Consider the following 14645-nt stretch of genomic DNA (forward strand, 5'->3'; position numbering starts at 1 on the left):
GTTTTAATAAGTTATTGTATGTAAAGCACTTGGAAGAGTAACGTCACATGGATCTCAAATACTAGCTGTGATTATTATATTTGTTGTTGATGAAATTTTTCCTTTCTCCAATATCGTACAGATACTGTTTTGTGTGTGTGTGTGTGTGTGTGTGTATGTATACATATATCTACACACACACAAACATTTGTATAATCACCTTTAAATGAATCAGTTTCACTTCTAGATAATATATATTCTAAATGAGTGATAAATATACACAAGGCAACATGTGGAAGCATGTTCATTGAAATATTTTTAAAATATGTTAGCAGTTAAAAGGAGTGAACTTGATTAGGAGATATCAATGTGGAAAGATATAAAAAATATTAAGTGATAAAGGAAAACTGAAGAGTTTATTTATATGTTCTTACATATATACCATTTATGCAAATTTTAAATAATAATACAAGTTTTAAATTATATGTGTTCTTGATGGACATGTATGTAAAATTGATATAACGTTTTGAGAGCCATTTGACATCTGCCAAAACTTAAAAATACACAAGCCTATTGACCCAGCACTAGGAATTTTTTTTTATGTAAAGAGTACTTTCTTTTTTTTTTTTATAAATTTATTTATTTATTTACATTTTATTTTTGGCTGCGTTAGGTCTTTGTTGTGGTGAGCGGGGGCTACTCTTCGTTGTGGTGTGTGGGCTTCTCACTGCGGTGGCTTCTCTTGTTGTGGAGCATGGGCTCTAGGTGTGCGGGCTTCAGTAGTTGTGGCATGCAGGCTTAGTAGTTGTGGCTTGCAGGCTGTAGAGCACAGGCTCAGTAGTTGTGGCCCACGGGTTTAGTTGCTCCATGGCATGTGGGATCTTACCAGACCAGGGCTCGAACCCATGTCCCCTGCATCGACAGGCAGATTCTTTGTGCCACTAAGGAAGTCCAGCAGAACTAGGAATTTATCTCTTAGATATATATATGCAAAAATACACTGATATATACTTTACGTAAGCATGTATACTGCAGGATTGTTAGAAATAGCAAACTAGAAACAACTGAAATAATATAAAAACTAGCCAAATGAAGACAAAGCCATACAAAAATTACTATGCACCTATTTTTTTTTTTTTTTTTTTTTTTGCGGTACGCGGGCCTCTCACTGTTGTGGCCTCTCCTGTTGCGGAGCACAGGCTCCAGACGCGCAGGCTCAGCGGCCATGGCTCACGGGCCTAGTCGCTCCGCGGCATGTGGGATCTTCCCGGACTGGGGCACGAACCTGTGTCCCCTGCATCGGCAGGCGAACTCTCAACCACTGCGCCACCAGGAAAGCCCTATGCACCTAATTTGTAAATTGAGGCATATCTTTATATGCTGATACGGAAAAACCTTTTAGATATATTAAATAGAAATAAAACAAGGTATAGAACAGTGTGTATAGTGTGTATAAATATAGACTTGTAAATGTTAACATGTACTCGAAGGATATACACTAAAGTCATGATAGTGGTTGCCTGTGGAAGTGATGGTGTGGAATGGAATGTAGGTTTGCTGATGTAAGAGAATTTTAACTTTATTATATTTTATTTCTTTTATTAAAAAATTCAAAGTTGATATAATTTAATATTAATATGTTGATACTTATATTGTTGCCAGAACTCTAGTGTTTGTCACAGTGTAATTTGAATTAGCTGCATTTTAATTTTCCCAATGGTAAAGAAATTTTTCAAAAAAATATAAAACCCATAAAAATAGGCATACGTGAAGATCGGTATATGAGCTTACAAAGTAAAAGAAAAACAAAAATGAAACAAAATGAAAAAACCAAGTTTTTGCTCAGATTTGTAAAACATTTTAGAGTTTCCATAAGGCTTACATCTGTATTTAGTATGATTGTCATTTTGAAAACCACTAAATTGAGAAATTGAAAATATAACTTAACTTACAAAGCAGGTGTGCTGTTTTGTCTCAAAGTTTTCATCAAAATTCAGACAATATCTTTTCTCTGCTACTTTTCAATTCTTGAGAAGGATGAAAGTTTACAAATATATTGGCCAAAAAATTCAAATCCTAACATAATTAGTAGATCAGATTATTCAGTATTCACATTTATCACCAAATGTTGATCAGTGCTCCTTAATTTTTCTTCAGATAATCAAATGAATGACCTTTACATTTCCCCTAAGTTAAAATCACTCTGTTTTAATGTTTGTACTTGCATGGGTATAAAATTTCTACTGTTGATATGTTTTATTCGTAATTGTTTCTAGGATCTGAAGATGATGATGAAGTTGTGGCAATGATTAAGGAATTGTTAGATACTAGAATACGGTATGTGCTCATCTTTCTACCTGAGATCAGATATATCAATACTACAGAGCCAGTTTTCATTGTAGCAGTATACTTTTGGTTTGTCTCTGAGGTTGTAGTAGAGTTAACAAAATAAGTATAAGTTAATGTAAACCAAAATAGGTAACCATGACAATTGAATTTAAAGCCTGTACATTCTCTATATTCACTCACAATTTATAACACTCTGTCTAAACATAATAATTTATCTTTCATGGTCACCATTTGGGTTTGATATTGTTATAATACCAAATTTCTTAGTAAGAAAAAAATGGCTTAACAGTGTTTGGGAGAATTGTGAGGAGAGGAGCACCTCTTTTCAGGCTGCTACCCCAAAAGAATAAATTTAAATGAGTAGAGAACCATAGGGTTCCACTTTTGCTTGTAGCAGACCAGTGGTCCTGCTGACAATTCCCAAAAAAGCTAGATAAAATACAAAAAAAAATTTTGTTGTTGTTGTTGGACAGTATTAGATAGCTGCCAAAGCAAATAAGGTCCTGTAGAGAAGGGAAGCACATTGAAACTTCCCTCGGGGCATTCGCTGATTCTTGATGTGAGGTTAGAATATGAGAAGCTGGGCAAAGGGCAGTCGCTAAGAATCAGAGAAACTATGTTGCTTTCAGCAAATTTGTAGAGATGGGAAGACAAAAATTAAAATTCTGGGTTTCCAATGAAGCTTTGACTTTAAAGGGCAAGATCCCAGAGAAAAGAAAAAAATAAGCCTTAATACTCAGAAGTTCTCCCCACATGGCACTTACATGTTCTTAGCTATGGAGGGGAAGAGACTAAGAAGTCAAACAAAAAGCAGTTGAAAAGCTGAGCAGAGTTTTGGCAGTTTTATGGTGCTGGGGGTGGTGACAAAAATTGGAGTTTAGGATCTGTCAAGGAGTGTGGGGCCTCAAGGAACACCCAGACTTTTAGTCGGACTCTCTAGAGGACTATCCCCTTGAAAGTGGACAAACCAGAGGTAGACCAAGCCTTATAAAACTGTAGTCCAGTATTGAGTGAACCTAATTCCACAGCAGGTTGAGCTACTGCCAAAAGATAGGGTGAATCCTTTCTGATGTAATATAATCCTGAGTCACTTCAGTTTTTCGTGTACATTGTTCATCATTCATTGTCCAAAAATTACTAGGCATGGAATTTGGAAACTGGACCAAGAGAAAATAAAACAAATCCATAGATAACCTAGATGTGAGAGTTATCAGACATGATCTTTAAAATAACTGTGAATAAAATGTTTGAGAAAATAGAAAGTGAGATGAAGAATTTCATCAGAAAACTGGAATCTATAAAAAAAGAAAAAGTAATGCTGGAACTAAAATGTATAATAGCTAAACTTAAGAACTCATTAGGTTAGTTGAACATCACATTGGATACTGTTGGAGAGAAGATTAGTGTACTGGAATATAAGTCAATAGAAAATACCCAGCTGAAGCACAGAAAAGAGAATGGAAAATACAGCAAAAAAGTATGAAAGACATAGAGTATATGGCAAAAAGGGCCTCACAATGTCCTATAGGGTTTTTAATATATCTGGAATTAAAATGCATGACAAAGGGGACTTCCCTGGTGGTCCAGTGGGTAGGACTCCAAGCTCCCAATGCAGGGGGCCTGAGGTTTGATCCCTAGTCAGGGAACTAGATCCCACATGCATGCTGCAACTAAGGAGTCCGCATGCCACAACGAAGATCCTGTGTGCCACAACTAAGACCTGGCGCAGCCAAAATAAATTTTTTAAAAGAAGAGTTAACCTACTAAAAAAAAAATGCATGACAAAGATATAAAAGGTGGTGATAAGTATAAGAGTAAGTGTTCTTTGGGACTTCCCTGGCGGTCCAGTGGTTAAGACTTCGCCTTCCAATTCAGGGGGTGTGGGTTCGATCCCTGATCAGTAAGCTAAGATCCCACATGCCTCAGGGCCAAAAAACCAAAACATAAAACAGAAGCAATAATGTAACAAATTCAATAAAGACTTTAAAAATGGTCTACATCAAAAAATCTTTTAAAAAAAGAATAAAAAAAAAAAGAGTAAGTATTCTTCATTCTTGGCATTATCTGGGGATTGATAAAAGTACTAATTTATATTAGAGTTTAAGAAATCAAATAGGCATCTTGTGTAATAAACACTAAATCAGCAGTAAAAGACTGTGTATAACCAAGCCAATAGAGGGGGAAAATGGAATAATAAAAAACAATACGGGGACTTCCCTGGTGGCACAGTGGTTAAGACTCCACACTTCCAAATCAGGAGGCCTGGGTTTGATCCCCCGTCAGGGAATTAGATCCCACATGCGTGCCGCAACTAAGAGTTCTCATGCCGCAACTAAAAGTTCACGTGCCACAACTAAGGAGCCAGCAAGCTGCAAATAAGGAGCTGGCGAGCCACATCTAAGGAGCCCGTCTGCCACAACTAAGGAGCCTGCGAGCTGCAACTAAGGAGCCTAACTGCCACAACTAAGACCCAGCGCAACCAAATAAATAAATAAATAAATATAAAAAAACAATACTTGTTTAATCCAAAGTAATGCAAAATGATAAATAATAAGATGGTACTATAAACCCAAACATATTAGTAGTTATATTTTAATGTACGTGGGTTGATTAACAAAATAAGATTGTCAGATCGGCTATTAAAAAAAACCTACATGCTGCTTGTAAGAGGTATACACCTTAAATATAAGGACACAGAAAGGTTGAAAGTAAAAAGACAGAGAAATATATAGCATGCAAAAAATGAATAAGAGAAAGTTGATTTAGTTATACAGATATCAGACAAAATATACTTTATAGCTAAAGACATTACTAGCAATAAAGAGAAATCTTTCATAATAATAAAAGGGTAATTTCTATGAGGAATATATACCAATTTTAAACTTGTATGCATCTAATAACAGTTTCAAAATAAATGAAGACTATTTGAGAGAACTAAAAGGAGAATTAGATAATCCACAATTATAATGGGAGACCAACACATCTCTCTCAATAACAAATAGAGCAAACATATAAAATGACTCTCATAAAATATGAGTTATACACATGATTAACAAAGTTGACTAAATTGACACACATAGGACATTGCACCCAGCAAGAACAAAATATTTATTTTCTTCAAGTGTACATGGAAGATTTACTAAAAGAGGCTGTATTCTGAATCTTAACGCTGAACAAATTTTAAGGATTGAAATCATTGAGAATATTGTTTTCTACAGTGAGATTAAGCTAGATGTCAATTTCCAAAAAGGTATCTACAGAATCTCTATGTATTTGAAAACTAAACAATGGTCTTCAAAAAGACCCATGGTCAACAAAGAAATCACAAAGGAAATTCAAAACAGAATATCTGCATGACCTTTGGGTAGGCAAATTTTATTTGACAAGACAAGACAAACTAAGGGAAAGACATAAATTGGACTATAATAAAATTGTGACTTCTTCATCAAAAGGCATCATTTACAGTGAAGAAGCAAAGCACAGATTAGAAGATATTTATATATATGGCAGACTATATTTAAAATCTCTTACAAGTTGTTAAGAAAAAGACAAACAAATAGAGACTGGAGCAATCTCTTCACAAAAACACTGGAGTAATAATTCACAAAAGACAATAAGCAAATGACCACTAAACATGAAAAAGTGCTCATCCTCATTAGTCATTATGAATATTCAAATTAAAACTACAGTGAAATACCACTGCAGATCCACTGGAATGGTTAAAATTATTAAGATTGACAGCACCAATTGGTGGTAAGGATGTGTGGGGCAACAGAAATTCTCATGTACTGCTGGTGGGAATATAAGTTTATATAACTTTGGGAAACTATTTGGCAGTATCTACTAAATCTGGACATATGCATATTCTTGATGAGCAGTTCTACTCTCAGGTACATTCCCAGCTGTAATATATATGTATACCAAAGGACATTTGCAAGAATCTCCACAGCTGCATGATTTGTAAAAGCAAAAAACTGCTGTTAACCCAAATGTCCATCAACAATAGAATGGATAAATTCTGGCATATTCACTTAATGGAATACTGTGCAGCAGTGAGATTGAATGAACTATTACTATATGCCACAATGTAGATGAATCTCACAAAGAGCAAAAGAAGCCAGATTAAAAAAGAGTTAATACTTTGTGTTTTCTAAACGGAATTTATATTTATAAATTATAAAGTTAAAAAATAGGCAGAATTAATCAGGGGTGATAGCAGGGAGGATAATGGTTACCATTGGTTGGGAGGAGTGATTAGAAGGAAGAACAGGGTGACTTTTGGGGTTGTAGTGTCTGTTTCTTGGTCTAGAACAAATGTATGTTCACTTTGTGAAAATTCACTGAACTGATCATACATGATTTATGCATTTTACTGTATTTATATTTCAATGAAAAGTTTAACTAGAAAAAAAAAGCCAGCGCATGTCAGTCTCACTCTGTTCACTTAAAAGAAGTGAATGAGTATATCTTAGGTAATCAGTATAATTTTTAGGAAATTTGAAATCTTAAATGCTTAAGAAAGATTATTAATAAGCAAGATTAAAATGTAATAAGCAGATAAAGTATTTGTATGAATGAATTTTGGCATTTTATCTGAAAGTTAAAAAAATTACAAATGAGACTAGCTACAGTTACTGTTCTTGATTATAAAAGTAGCTCTAACTGTGCATTTATTAATAGAAAATCTAAGCTCTGAGTTTTATTAAATTTTTTTGACAAAAACTTCTATTATTTTAAATATATCAAAAATATTCTATGGCTGCAGGCCAACTGTGCAGGAAGATGGAGGAGATGTAATCTATAAAGGCTTTGAAGATGGCATTGTACAGCTGAAACTCCAAGGTTCTTGTACCAGCTGCCCCAGTTCAATCATTACTCTGAAAAATGGAATTCAGAACATGCTGCAGTTTTATATTCCAGAAGTAGAAGGTGTAGAACAGGTATGCCAATATTGTGTGACAGTTTAGATTTAATATTAAAATGAATTTTTTGGAAAGAAAAGAAATTCATGACCTGACATTTTCTTCCAGGGTTATATCGTTGTGTTACCATTTTATCAGACTTGCAGGCTCCTTATTTAAGAATTAACTTTAGTATTATGAATTACCTACTATGTGCCCAGCATTTTTACAAGTGTTACCTCATTTATCTTCTAATGACACAGTGTATTAATATTAAGTAACTCATTTCCATTTTGTACATGGGAAACTGAGACTCAGAGGGCATACTGCTGCTCTAGAAAAGTTATGAAAAGGGGATTCAAAACATGATGAAATTTTATAGATGAGGTTTAGAAGTCTTTAGTGGAAGAGCTCCACTACTTCGTATTTAAACACTTCTTGTTCTTAAATGTGCAGGCAGGAAGCTCATCAAGAAATCATACTTTGTTGTACAGTAAAACAGACTACTGAGTAGAGTAATAGAGCTTTATCTATAGCCTGATGTCAACATTTTTTCTGCCCCAAGGTATCTCAGGAATATAGTACAGTACTTTCTCAGCAGTGATAGTGATGTTCACTGCAGTAATTCTCAAACAAGAGGCATGGCCTTATGGAGAGAGATTATCAAGTAAGGAAAGAGCGTGTGGAAATTAGAAATTTGAAAAAACTCTTCAGGTAATTCTGTGCCTTTAAGGAGAGGGCATCATCTCCTCTCAGCTCCTGTGAGACTCACTCATCTCTGGGTAGTATTTAGACCTGTCCTTTTGGTACAATACATGCCGTCTCCTCTCTGAAATTCTTATCAGTCCTTCACTTGGAATTAAGCTGTACTTCTGTGCAAAGCTTCTGTGTTTCTGTTTCAGTTTTCTGTTCAGGGTTAATTTCCTTGAGAGGTTTGTAATCGTATCTAGGTCTTTGTGTTCTTCAACACTTAGCCTTGTGTATTGTAAATGTTGTTTACATAGTTTGTATTAAATATTTAGAAACATTCCAAATAATATTTTTGCCTAAAATAGAAGTTGATTGACAAAATTTTTTGGATTGGGTGCTGCTGAGATTAGATATAAAAATATCAATTCCTTGGAAGTAAATATCCATTTTTTACTCAACCCGGAAGAAACTATGAGGGAATTGTTTTTCCATTGATTGTTTCAGATCAGAGCCAGATTCATCTGGATTTTTTAAAATTAATTTTTGTTCCATTATCCTCTATATGCCTTTTTGTAAATAAATTTATTTATTTTACTTATTTATTTTTGGCTGCATTGGGTCTTCGTTGCTGTGCACAGGCTTTCTCTAGTTGCGGTGAGCGGGGCTTCTCTTTGTTGTGGTGTGTGGGCTTCTCATTGCGGTGGCTTCTCTTGCTGCAGAGCATGGGCTCTGGAGTGCAGGCTCAATAGTTGTGGCGCACGGGCTTAGTTGCTCCACGGCATGTGGGATCTTCCCGGACCAGGGCTCGAACCCATGTCCCCTGCATTGGCAGGCGGATTTTTAACCACTGCATCACCAGGGAAGCCCCTTTACATGCCTTTTTTTAAAATTACAGTAGTTAACACTTTGGTCGATTGACAAAGGAAGGTTTTTATTCACTTGTCCAGGGTGGGTGATGAATTGGCAGTTGGATTATAAACCTGAATTGGCATATAATTATAGTAGATACGGTGAAGAGAAAAAATAGTCTTAGGTTTATATAACTCTTTTCCTTTCCAAAGGAGTTGGTTTTTAGTATCTGAGTAATATATTAACTCATGAAAAGATACTAATCTGTTCTTTTTTTTCTTCAAGTATTCATTAGTATCTTTCTTAACTTACTTGAAATGAAAATCTTCACATTCTTCTAAGGTTTAAAATGAACGTTTATGTCAGTAAGACCAAAATAATTAGTTGCTAGTATATTTTGTTTCTTTACCTTTTTTAGTGATTCGTTTTTCTAATATATATTTTTACAGTAACAATTTGGTATAGCTCCCTAGAATATATTTAAGGAAATAAGGTGCTTTTGGAAAAAAAAGCAGGAATGTCAGTTATATATATTAGTCATACAGCTAGGAAATACCAGTTATCATTATAGTCTTCTCTGTCCAGCTGAGACTCTGCTATTGGAAGCCTCCTTTGGGACAAGGAAAAGAGACCAATGTTTTAATTAATTTGCTAATATTCAATTTGCTTTTATGTTTTTAGAATATCAGGTTATGATGCAAACCTTGTGCTTTGGGGGCTGTTGGTAGATTTATTCTTATTGGATTGACACGCATTGTTATAGATTAGAGTATTTCAGGTAAGCAAGTAATATTAAAATCAGGAAAATAGCAATTTCTAATCCTTAATTCTTAAATTCTCTTTGTTCTTTTGTTTTAGGTTATGGATGATGAATCAGATGAAAAAGAAGCAAACTCACCTTAAATTAATTTGAGTTTTCTTTGTGCCCAGCAGTTGGACTTGTTGATATATATACTAAGCTTTTATTATTAATCTGCTAAGGAACTTGAGGATTAATAAAATATACCCTTTCTTCAGAGAATGATATATAAATATTGCATGTTTGCTTTACCTCATATGAGTTATTTATAACATCCTGAATCATCTTCTGTACACGTGGATTTTATCCAGGGATATTTTTATTTTTGTTCTTCATTTCTCATGGTTCCTTCTTTGCATAATGTGTGAAGCAGTTTAAAATACATCCCCCCAATCTAATTTATTTACTTTTTTAATACAGAAGTAAATAGGGAGAATCTTTTTAAGATATTCTAAAATGGCTTAGCTTTTTATGAGATGTTTGAAACTATGTTTACTGAATTTTTACCTTGTTAAAAAAAAACACTAAACAATTTTTAGTTTTAAAATAGTATCTACCTAGTAGCCCCCAATGTAGTATCACATAACTTCCCACTGAAAGACCAAAAAAAAAAAAAGAAAAATCATAATGCTGAAAACTGATGAAGAACCAAGTTGTAGAATGTAGACAAAATTTCCATTGATTACAAGACAGAGCAGGCTGAATTGAGAAAAACTGCCTTAGTGTGCTCAGGCTTTACCTTATGATACAAAATCTGTCTGAAAAAAAAGATGTGAAACTGCTTGGTCCTTCTACTGGCTTCTCCTGACTCAGAGATCTATAATCTGTACCATGCCAAAAATTTGGACAGTTATCTTTCTACCATATGTGTACAGCTTTTTCAGATAGCCCAAGTAGCAAATTATCCTTCTCTCTTGTTTTTCTATAGGAATTCAGAGTCAACAGTTCACAGACAATATCAGGAAAGGAAAGATAAGTACATTGCATCTTTGGAATTCTGTTCCCCAAAAGTACTGAGATTAAAATAGGGATGGAAACAGAAAGAACTCCAGCAGTTGTGAATGCTGGGAAGAGAAGTTTTAATTTTTCTTCTTTTGGTTCACAGAACCAGGCATTGCGGTTGGAGAATTTGTTTCCTGAGCCGTTATAGATGAATTCAGGTTAGACTATGGGAATTACTGCGTAAGGTAGGCACATTAACTTGCTGAAGCTACAGGAAGTTGAGATTGTGGAGGAGATGCAGTTAATGACAAGTCTTGGGTCTGGCCACGAAATAAGTGGCTGAGGTGAGTGGGGGATTTAGTTACTGGAAGAGGAAGTCACAGAACAGAGAGGCCAAGTTATTGGAAAGATTTTCTACAAAAGGGAGCTTGTTGGAACTTCCCTGGTGGGCCAGTAGTTAAGACTCCAAGCTCCCAACACAGGGGGCCCGGGTTCGACCCCTGGTCAGGGAAATAAGATTCCACATAACACAACTAAGCCCACATGCCACAAGTAGAGAAGCCCACGTGCCGCAACGAAGACCCAGCGCAGGCAAAATAAATAAACTAAAAAAAACAAAAACAAAAACTGGTTGTCTTAAACAATAGAAATTAAAAAAACAAACAAAAAAACACTATGGGACATTTCAATATGTATTTGAAACTGAGATTATTGGCCAAAGCACCTGGAGGGTTTTTCACTAAACAAAATTAGGGTGAAGCCTGTCAAGGAGAGGGTAATTTCCCCCTCTACCCCTTTTGAGTTCTTGTGACTGGACTAACAATAAAATTGACACAAACTAGATTAACAGGAGAAAAAGAAACAAATTTTAATTCTTGCACACAGAAGTCTCATAGTAATGGGACCCAAGAAGTGGCCAAAGCGTTAGCTTTTATATTTTTAGACAAAATTAATTTGAGAGGAATTGACAGAACAAAGAAATTTAGGTTTGGGTGCTAATTAGTAAGGAATTTAAACAGTTTGGACTTGGGTAGTGAGTTAGGAAGGAAATAACAAGGTTTGTTTAGGTAGTCTTTTGGCCTGAATTCCCTATCTCTGGTGATAAGGATGTCTTCCTGTCTCCCAGAGGGCACCTGTCACATGGAAGATTTATTTCCTGCTTTCAGGGAGACAGGAGGGTCAGAGTCCCTCTTGTATCAGCCATTTCTTAAGTAACTTTAATTCAAAATAATATGACATTGAGACATATTTTGGGGTGCCTGCCATGAGCCCCACCAAGCCCTAATACAGAATGATAAGGAGCAAAATATATAAAAATAGACTTTCATTGAGCATTCACTATGACCCTGTTCTCAGCACCTTATATTTATGAAGTCATTTAATCCTATGAGATGGGTAACTATTATTGTCCCCATGAGGCACAGAGAGGAGAAGTACATATTCCATTGCCATAGAAATTAAGTGGAAAAGCCAGGAACATGGACCCTGACATTCTGGGTGCAGAGCCTATGCACATTGCCATTAGGGAATTGAACCCTCGTACCTTTCCCGAGTATTCCTACCTCAGGAAAGGGAAAAGCATTCCTTGTCTTCATAGGTGCTGCTTCCTAGTGGACCATCTTTTACTTGCTTCAGACCATCATGGGCCAAATGTGTACATTTGTACACATCTGTGTGCATATGTGTACATTTTTTTCATGCAGGAATATGAAGCTGGCTGCTGTCCAGTCCAGTGGGAATTTACATCATCCCTTTGGGAAACCCTAGCCTTATACTCTGCTTCTCCACATTAGAGTTATCAATAATAATTCCACAGGGTGCTTGCAGTCTGCAGAATCGACTTTTGAAAGAAACTCTAGAAAACAGTATTCTTCTGTCTCCTTACATTTGGAGTCATCTTTCAACTCTAGGCAGCTCCCTGAATGGTCCACCTCTATTTTGGCTCTGATCACATCCTACAGGATAGAAATAGTAGATAGGACCAGTTAATCTCACGGTTTCCAATTTGTTGACAATTTCTTGGCAGTAGAATGAGTTTCTTTCTAGCAGAGGTAGAAAACTCTGCCCCAGGTTCTGCCTACTGGGGAACTTTGGAGCCACCCTGGAGGCGAGTATTGGGGAATGTATTAATTCTAGTTGGAGTCAGCACCCTTTGTTCTCAAGCCTGAGGAGTGAACATCTTTTGTTAGTGTTTTCTTGGTGTCCCTTCATTCTTTTAGCCCTTTCCTTTGAAGAACTTCTACCTATTCCTGACTCTATGTGACTCTAGTGGAACTGTCCAATCACCGTGTCCTACCTTTGCCACCAGAGTGGGGCATACGACTCCCTAGACCCATCAGAATCCTTGCCTAAATATAAAAGGTGAGGATGGAGGAATAGCCTCTCTCCCCTTGGACTGCAAGCTGTAAAGATGTGATTCCAGAGCTGTTTTAGGGTCTTTTCCCTGTCCATGAGGTCAGAGAGAATCAAAGAGAGTTCTGACAACATTTTTTGTGTGCCTGGATATAGATGTATCTGAAGCTGTTTGTATCTCTGTCCTTTCCAATTAATTAGCCAATACCCCCTCTTCAGCTAGTTTGAGTAACTTTCTATTATTTGTCATTGAAAGCTCTATCCTCTAGAAATTTAAAATAAATACATATATTCACGTTGAGGAAGTCAATAAGATCACCCTTCGATGGATGTGTTAGTCAGGCTTTCTAGAGAAACAGAACTAGTAGAGGGGAGAGAGGGAGAGAGAAATTCATTTTAAGGAATTGGCTCATGCAATCATGGGGGCTACCAAGTCCAAAATCTGCAGGATGGGCTGTCAGGGTGGAGACAGGGAAGAGCTGACGTTGCAGTCCAAGTCCAGTTTGGCTGGAGAATTCCTTCTAGCTCTGGGGAGGTCAGTCTTTTGTTCTATTCAGACTTTTAGTTGACTAGATGAGACCCATCCATGTAATGGAGCTCATTGTGCTTTACTGAGTCCACTGATTTAAATGTTAACCTCATCTGAAAGCATCCTCACAGAAACATCCAGAATATAATATTTGACCAAATATCTGAGCACTCTAGTGCAGCCAAATTGACCCATAAAATCAGCCATCACAGTGGGTAAAGTTTGCCTTCAGCACCAACTTATTTCTGATTCCTGCTTCCATAATTTGGCCTCCTTTCTCTGGCATTACCATACTTAGTTCCACATGCCCTTATATTGTCCCTTTCTTGACCAGTGTCATCAACCAAGGTAATCTGTCCAGGTCTGCCTTCCTTCTAATTTCAGAATTATCTTTATTTTATCCCCATCAAAGCTTGCATTTCCTCAGTGACTTTTTCACACCTGGTATCCAAATGAAAATAATCTCATAGTTACACTCTAAAGTGTAATAGATGATAATGACTTAATGTAGATCTCCGTGGGGAGGGAGAGGTGTTCTGCCTTGAATATATATGTACAGGTGGAGTTTAGGCAATGTGATAGGGAAGGAGTGGAGGTAATTTTGCACAAGGGAACTTTCTGGTTCCCTTATAATCCTATTTTGTGAGTGACTAGTCCTCTGTAGTCAAGCCCTAACTATTTAACATTTGATTCCCTTCTTAATGCTTCCTTTTAAAAAGGGCAAATACACAGATGCAAAGTTTAAGATAGGATTCTTCTTTAGGGAACTGCCAATAGGTTAAAGTATAGCTAGACCGTTAAATGCTTGAATACAGTGATGGGAGATGTTGCTGATAAAACCGGTGGGAGTGAGATCTGAATTACCAAGGGTGTGTGCATAGGAGTCTGGACTTAATCCTTCAGGTGAAGGATACCCACTGAATTGGAAGCAGGGAGAAACAGGATCTGATCTGTGTTTTTGAAAAATCACTCTGGTGTGAAAGTGTCTAGGATGAAGTGGGGTAGTGGTGGAATCAGAGGGGTTTACTTAAGGGGTCTTTCTGAGGCCCTGACTGGTGCCTTCTTCTGTTCATTGCTTCCTTCTCAAAGGCCTTCGTGGCTCAACCTACTTCTTTTTCCTTTGACATCTTCTCTGTCCACTGAAGTACACTTCTCCATATAACTCCATAAAATGTGGGATATATATGCCCCTGCTTCCCCTATTCTTGTAATGCACAGGGCTTTTAAAATGTATGTATAATTAAAATGAGATGTA

The 14645-nt window shown here is 36.4% G+C and overlaps 1 protein-coding gene across 4 annotated transcripts in view; it reads left to right on the forward strand.

Moving 5' to 3' along the window:
* Window positions 1–14532, forward strand: part of NFU1 (NFU1 iron-sulfur cluster scaffold) — a 32762-nt gene extending 18230 nt beyond the window's left edge. Inside the window, exons 6-8 of one of the 4 annotated variants that reach the window (XM_079940370.1) lie at window positions 2256–2316; window positions 7094–7268; window positions 9627–14527. In XM_079940370.1, the coding sequence (XP_079796496.1) occupies window positions 2256–2316; window positions 7094–7268; window positions 9627–9671 (281 nt within the window). In that variant the 3' untranslated portion in view covers window positions 9672–14527. Of the gene's footprint in view, window positions 1–2255; window positions 2317–7093; window positions 7269–9626 lie in introns of all 4 variants that reach the window. The other 3 variants (XM_079940373.1, XM_079940372.1, XM_079940371.1) reach the window with 3 other exon arrangements.
* Window positions 14533–14645: the final 113 nt, after the last annotated feature.

Source organism: Stenella coeruleoalba (genome assembly GCF_951394435.1).
Source record: "Stenella coeruleoalba genome assembly, chromosome: 13".
NCBI lineage: Eukaryota > Metazoa > Chordata > Mammalia > Artiodactyla > Delphinidae > Stenella > Stenella coeruleoalba.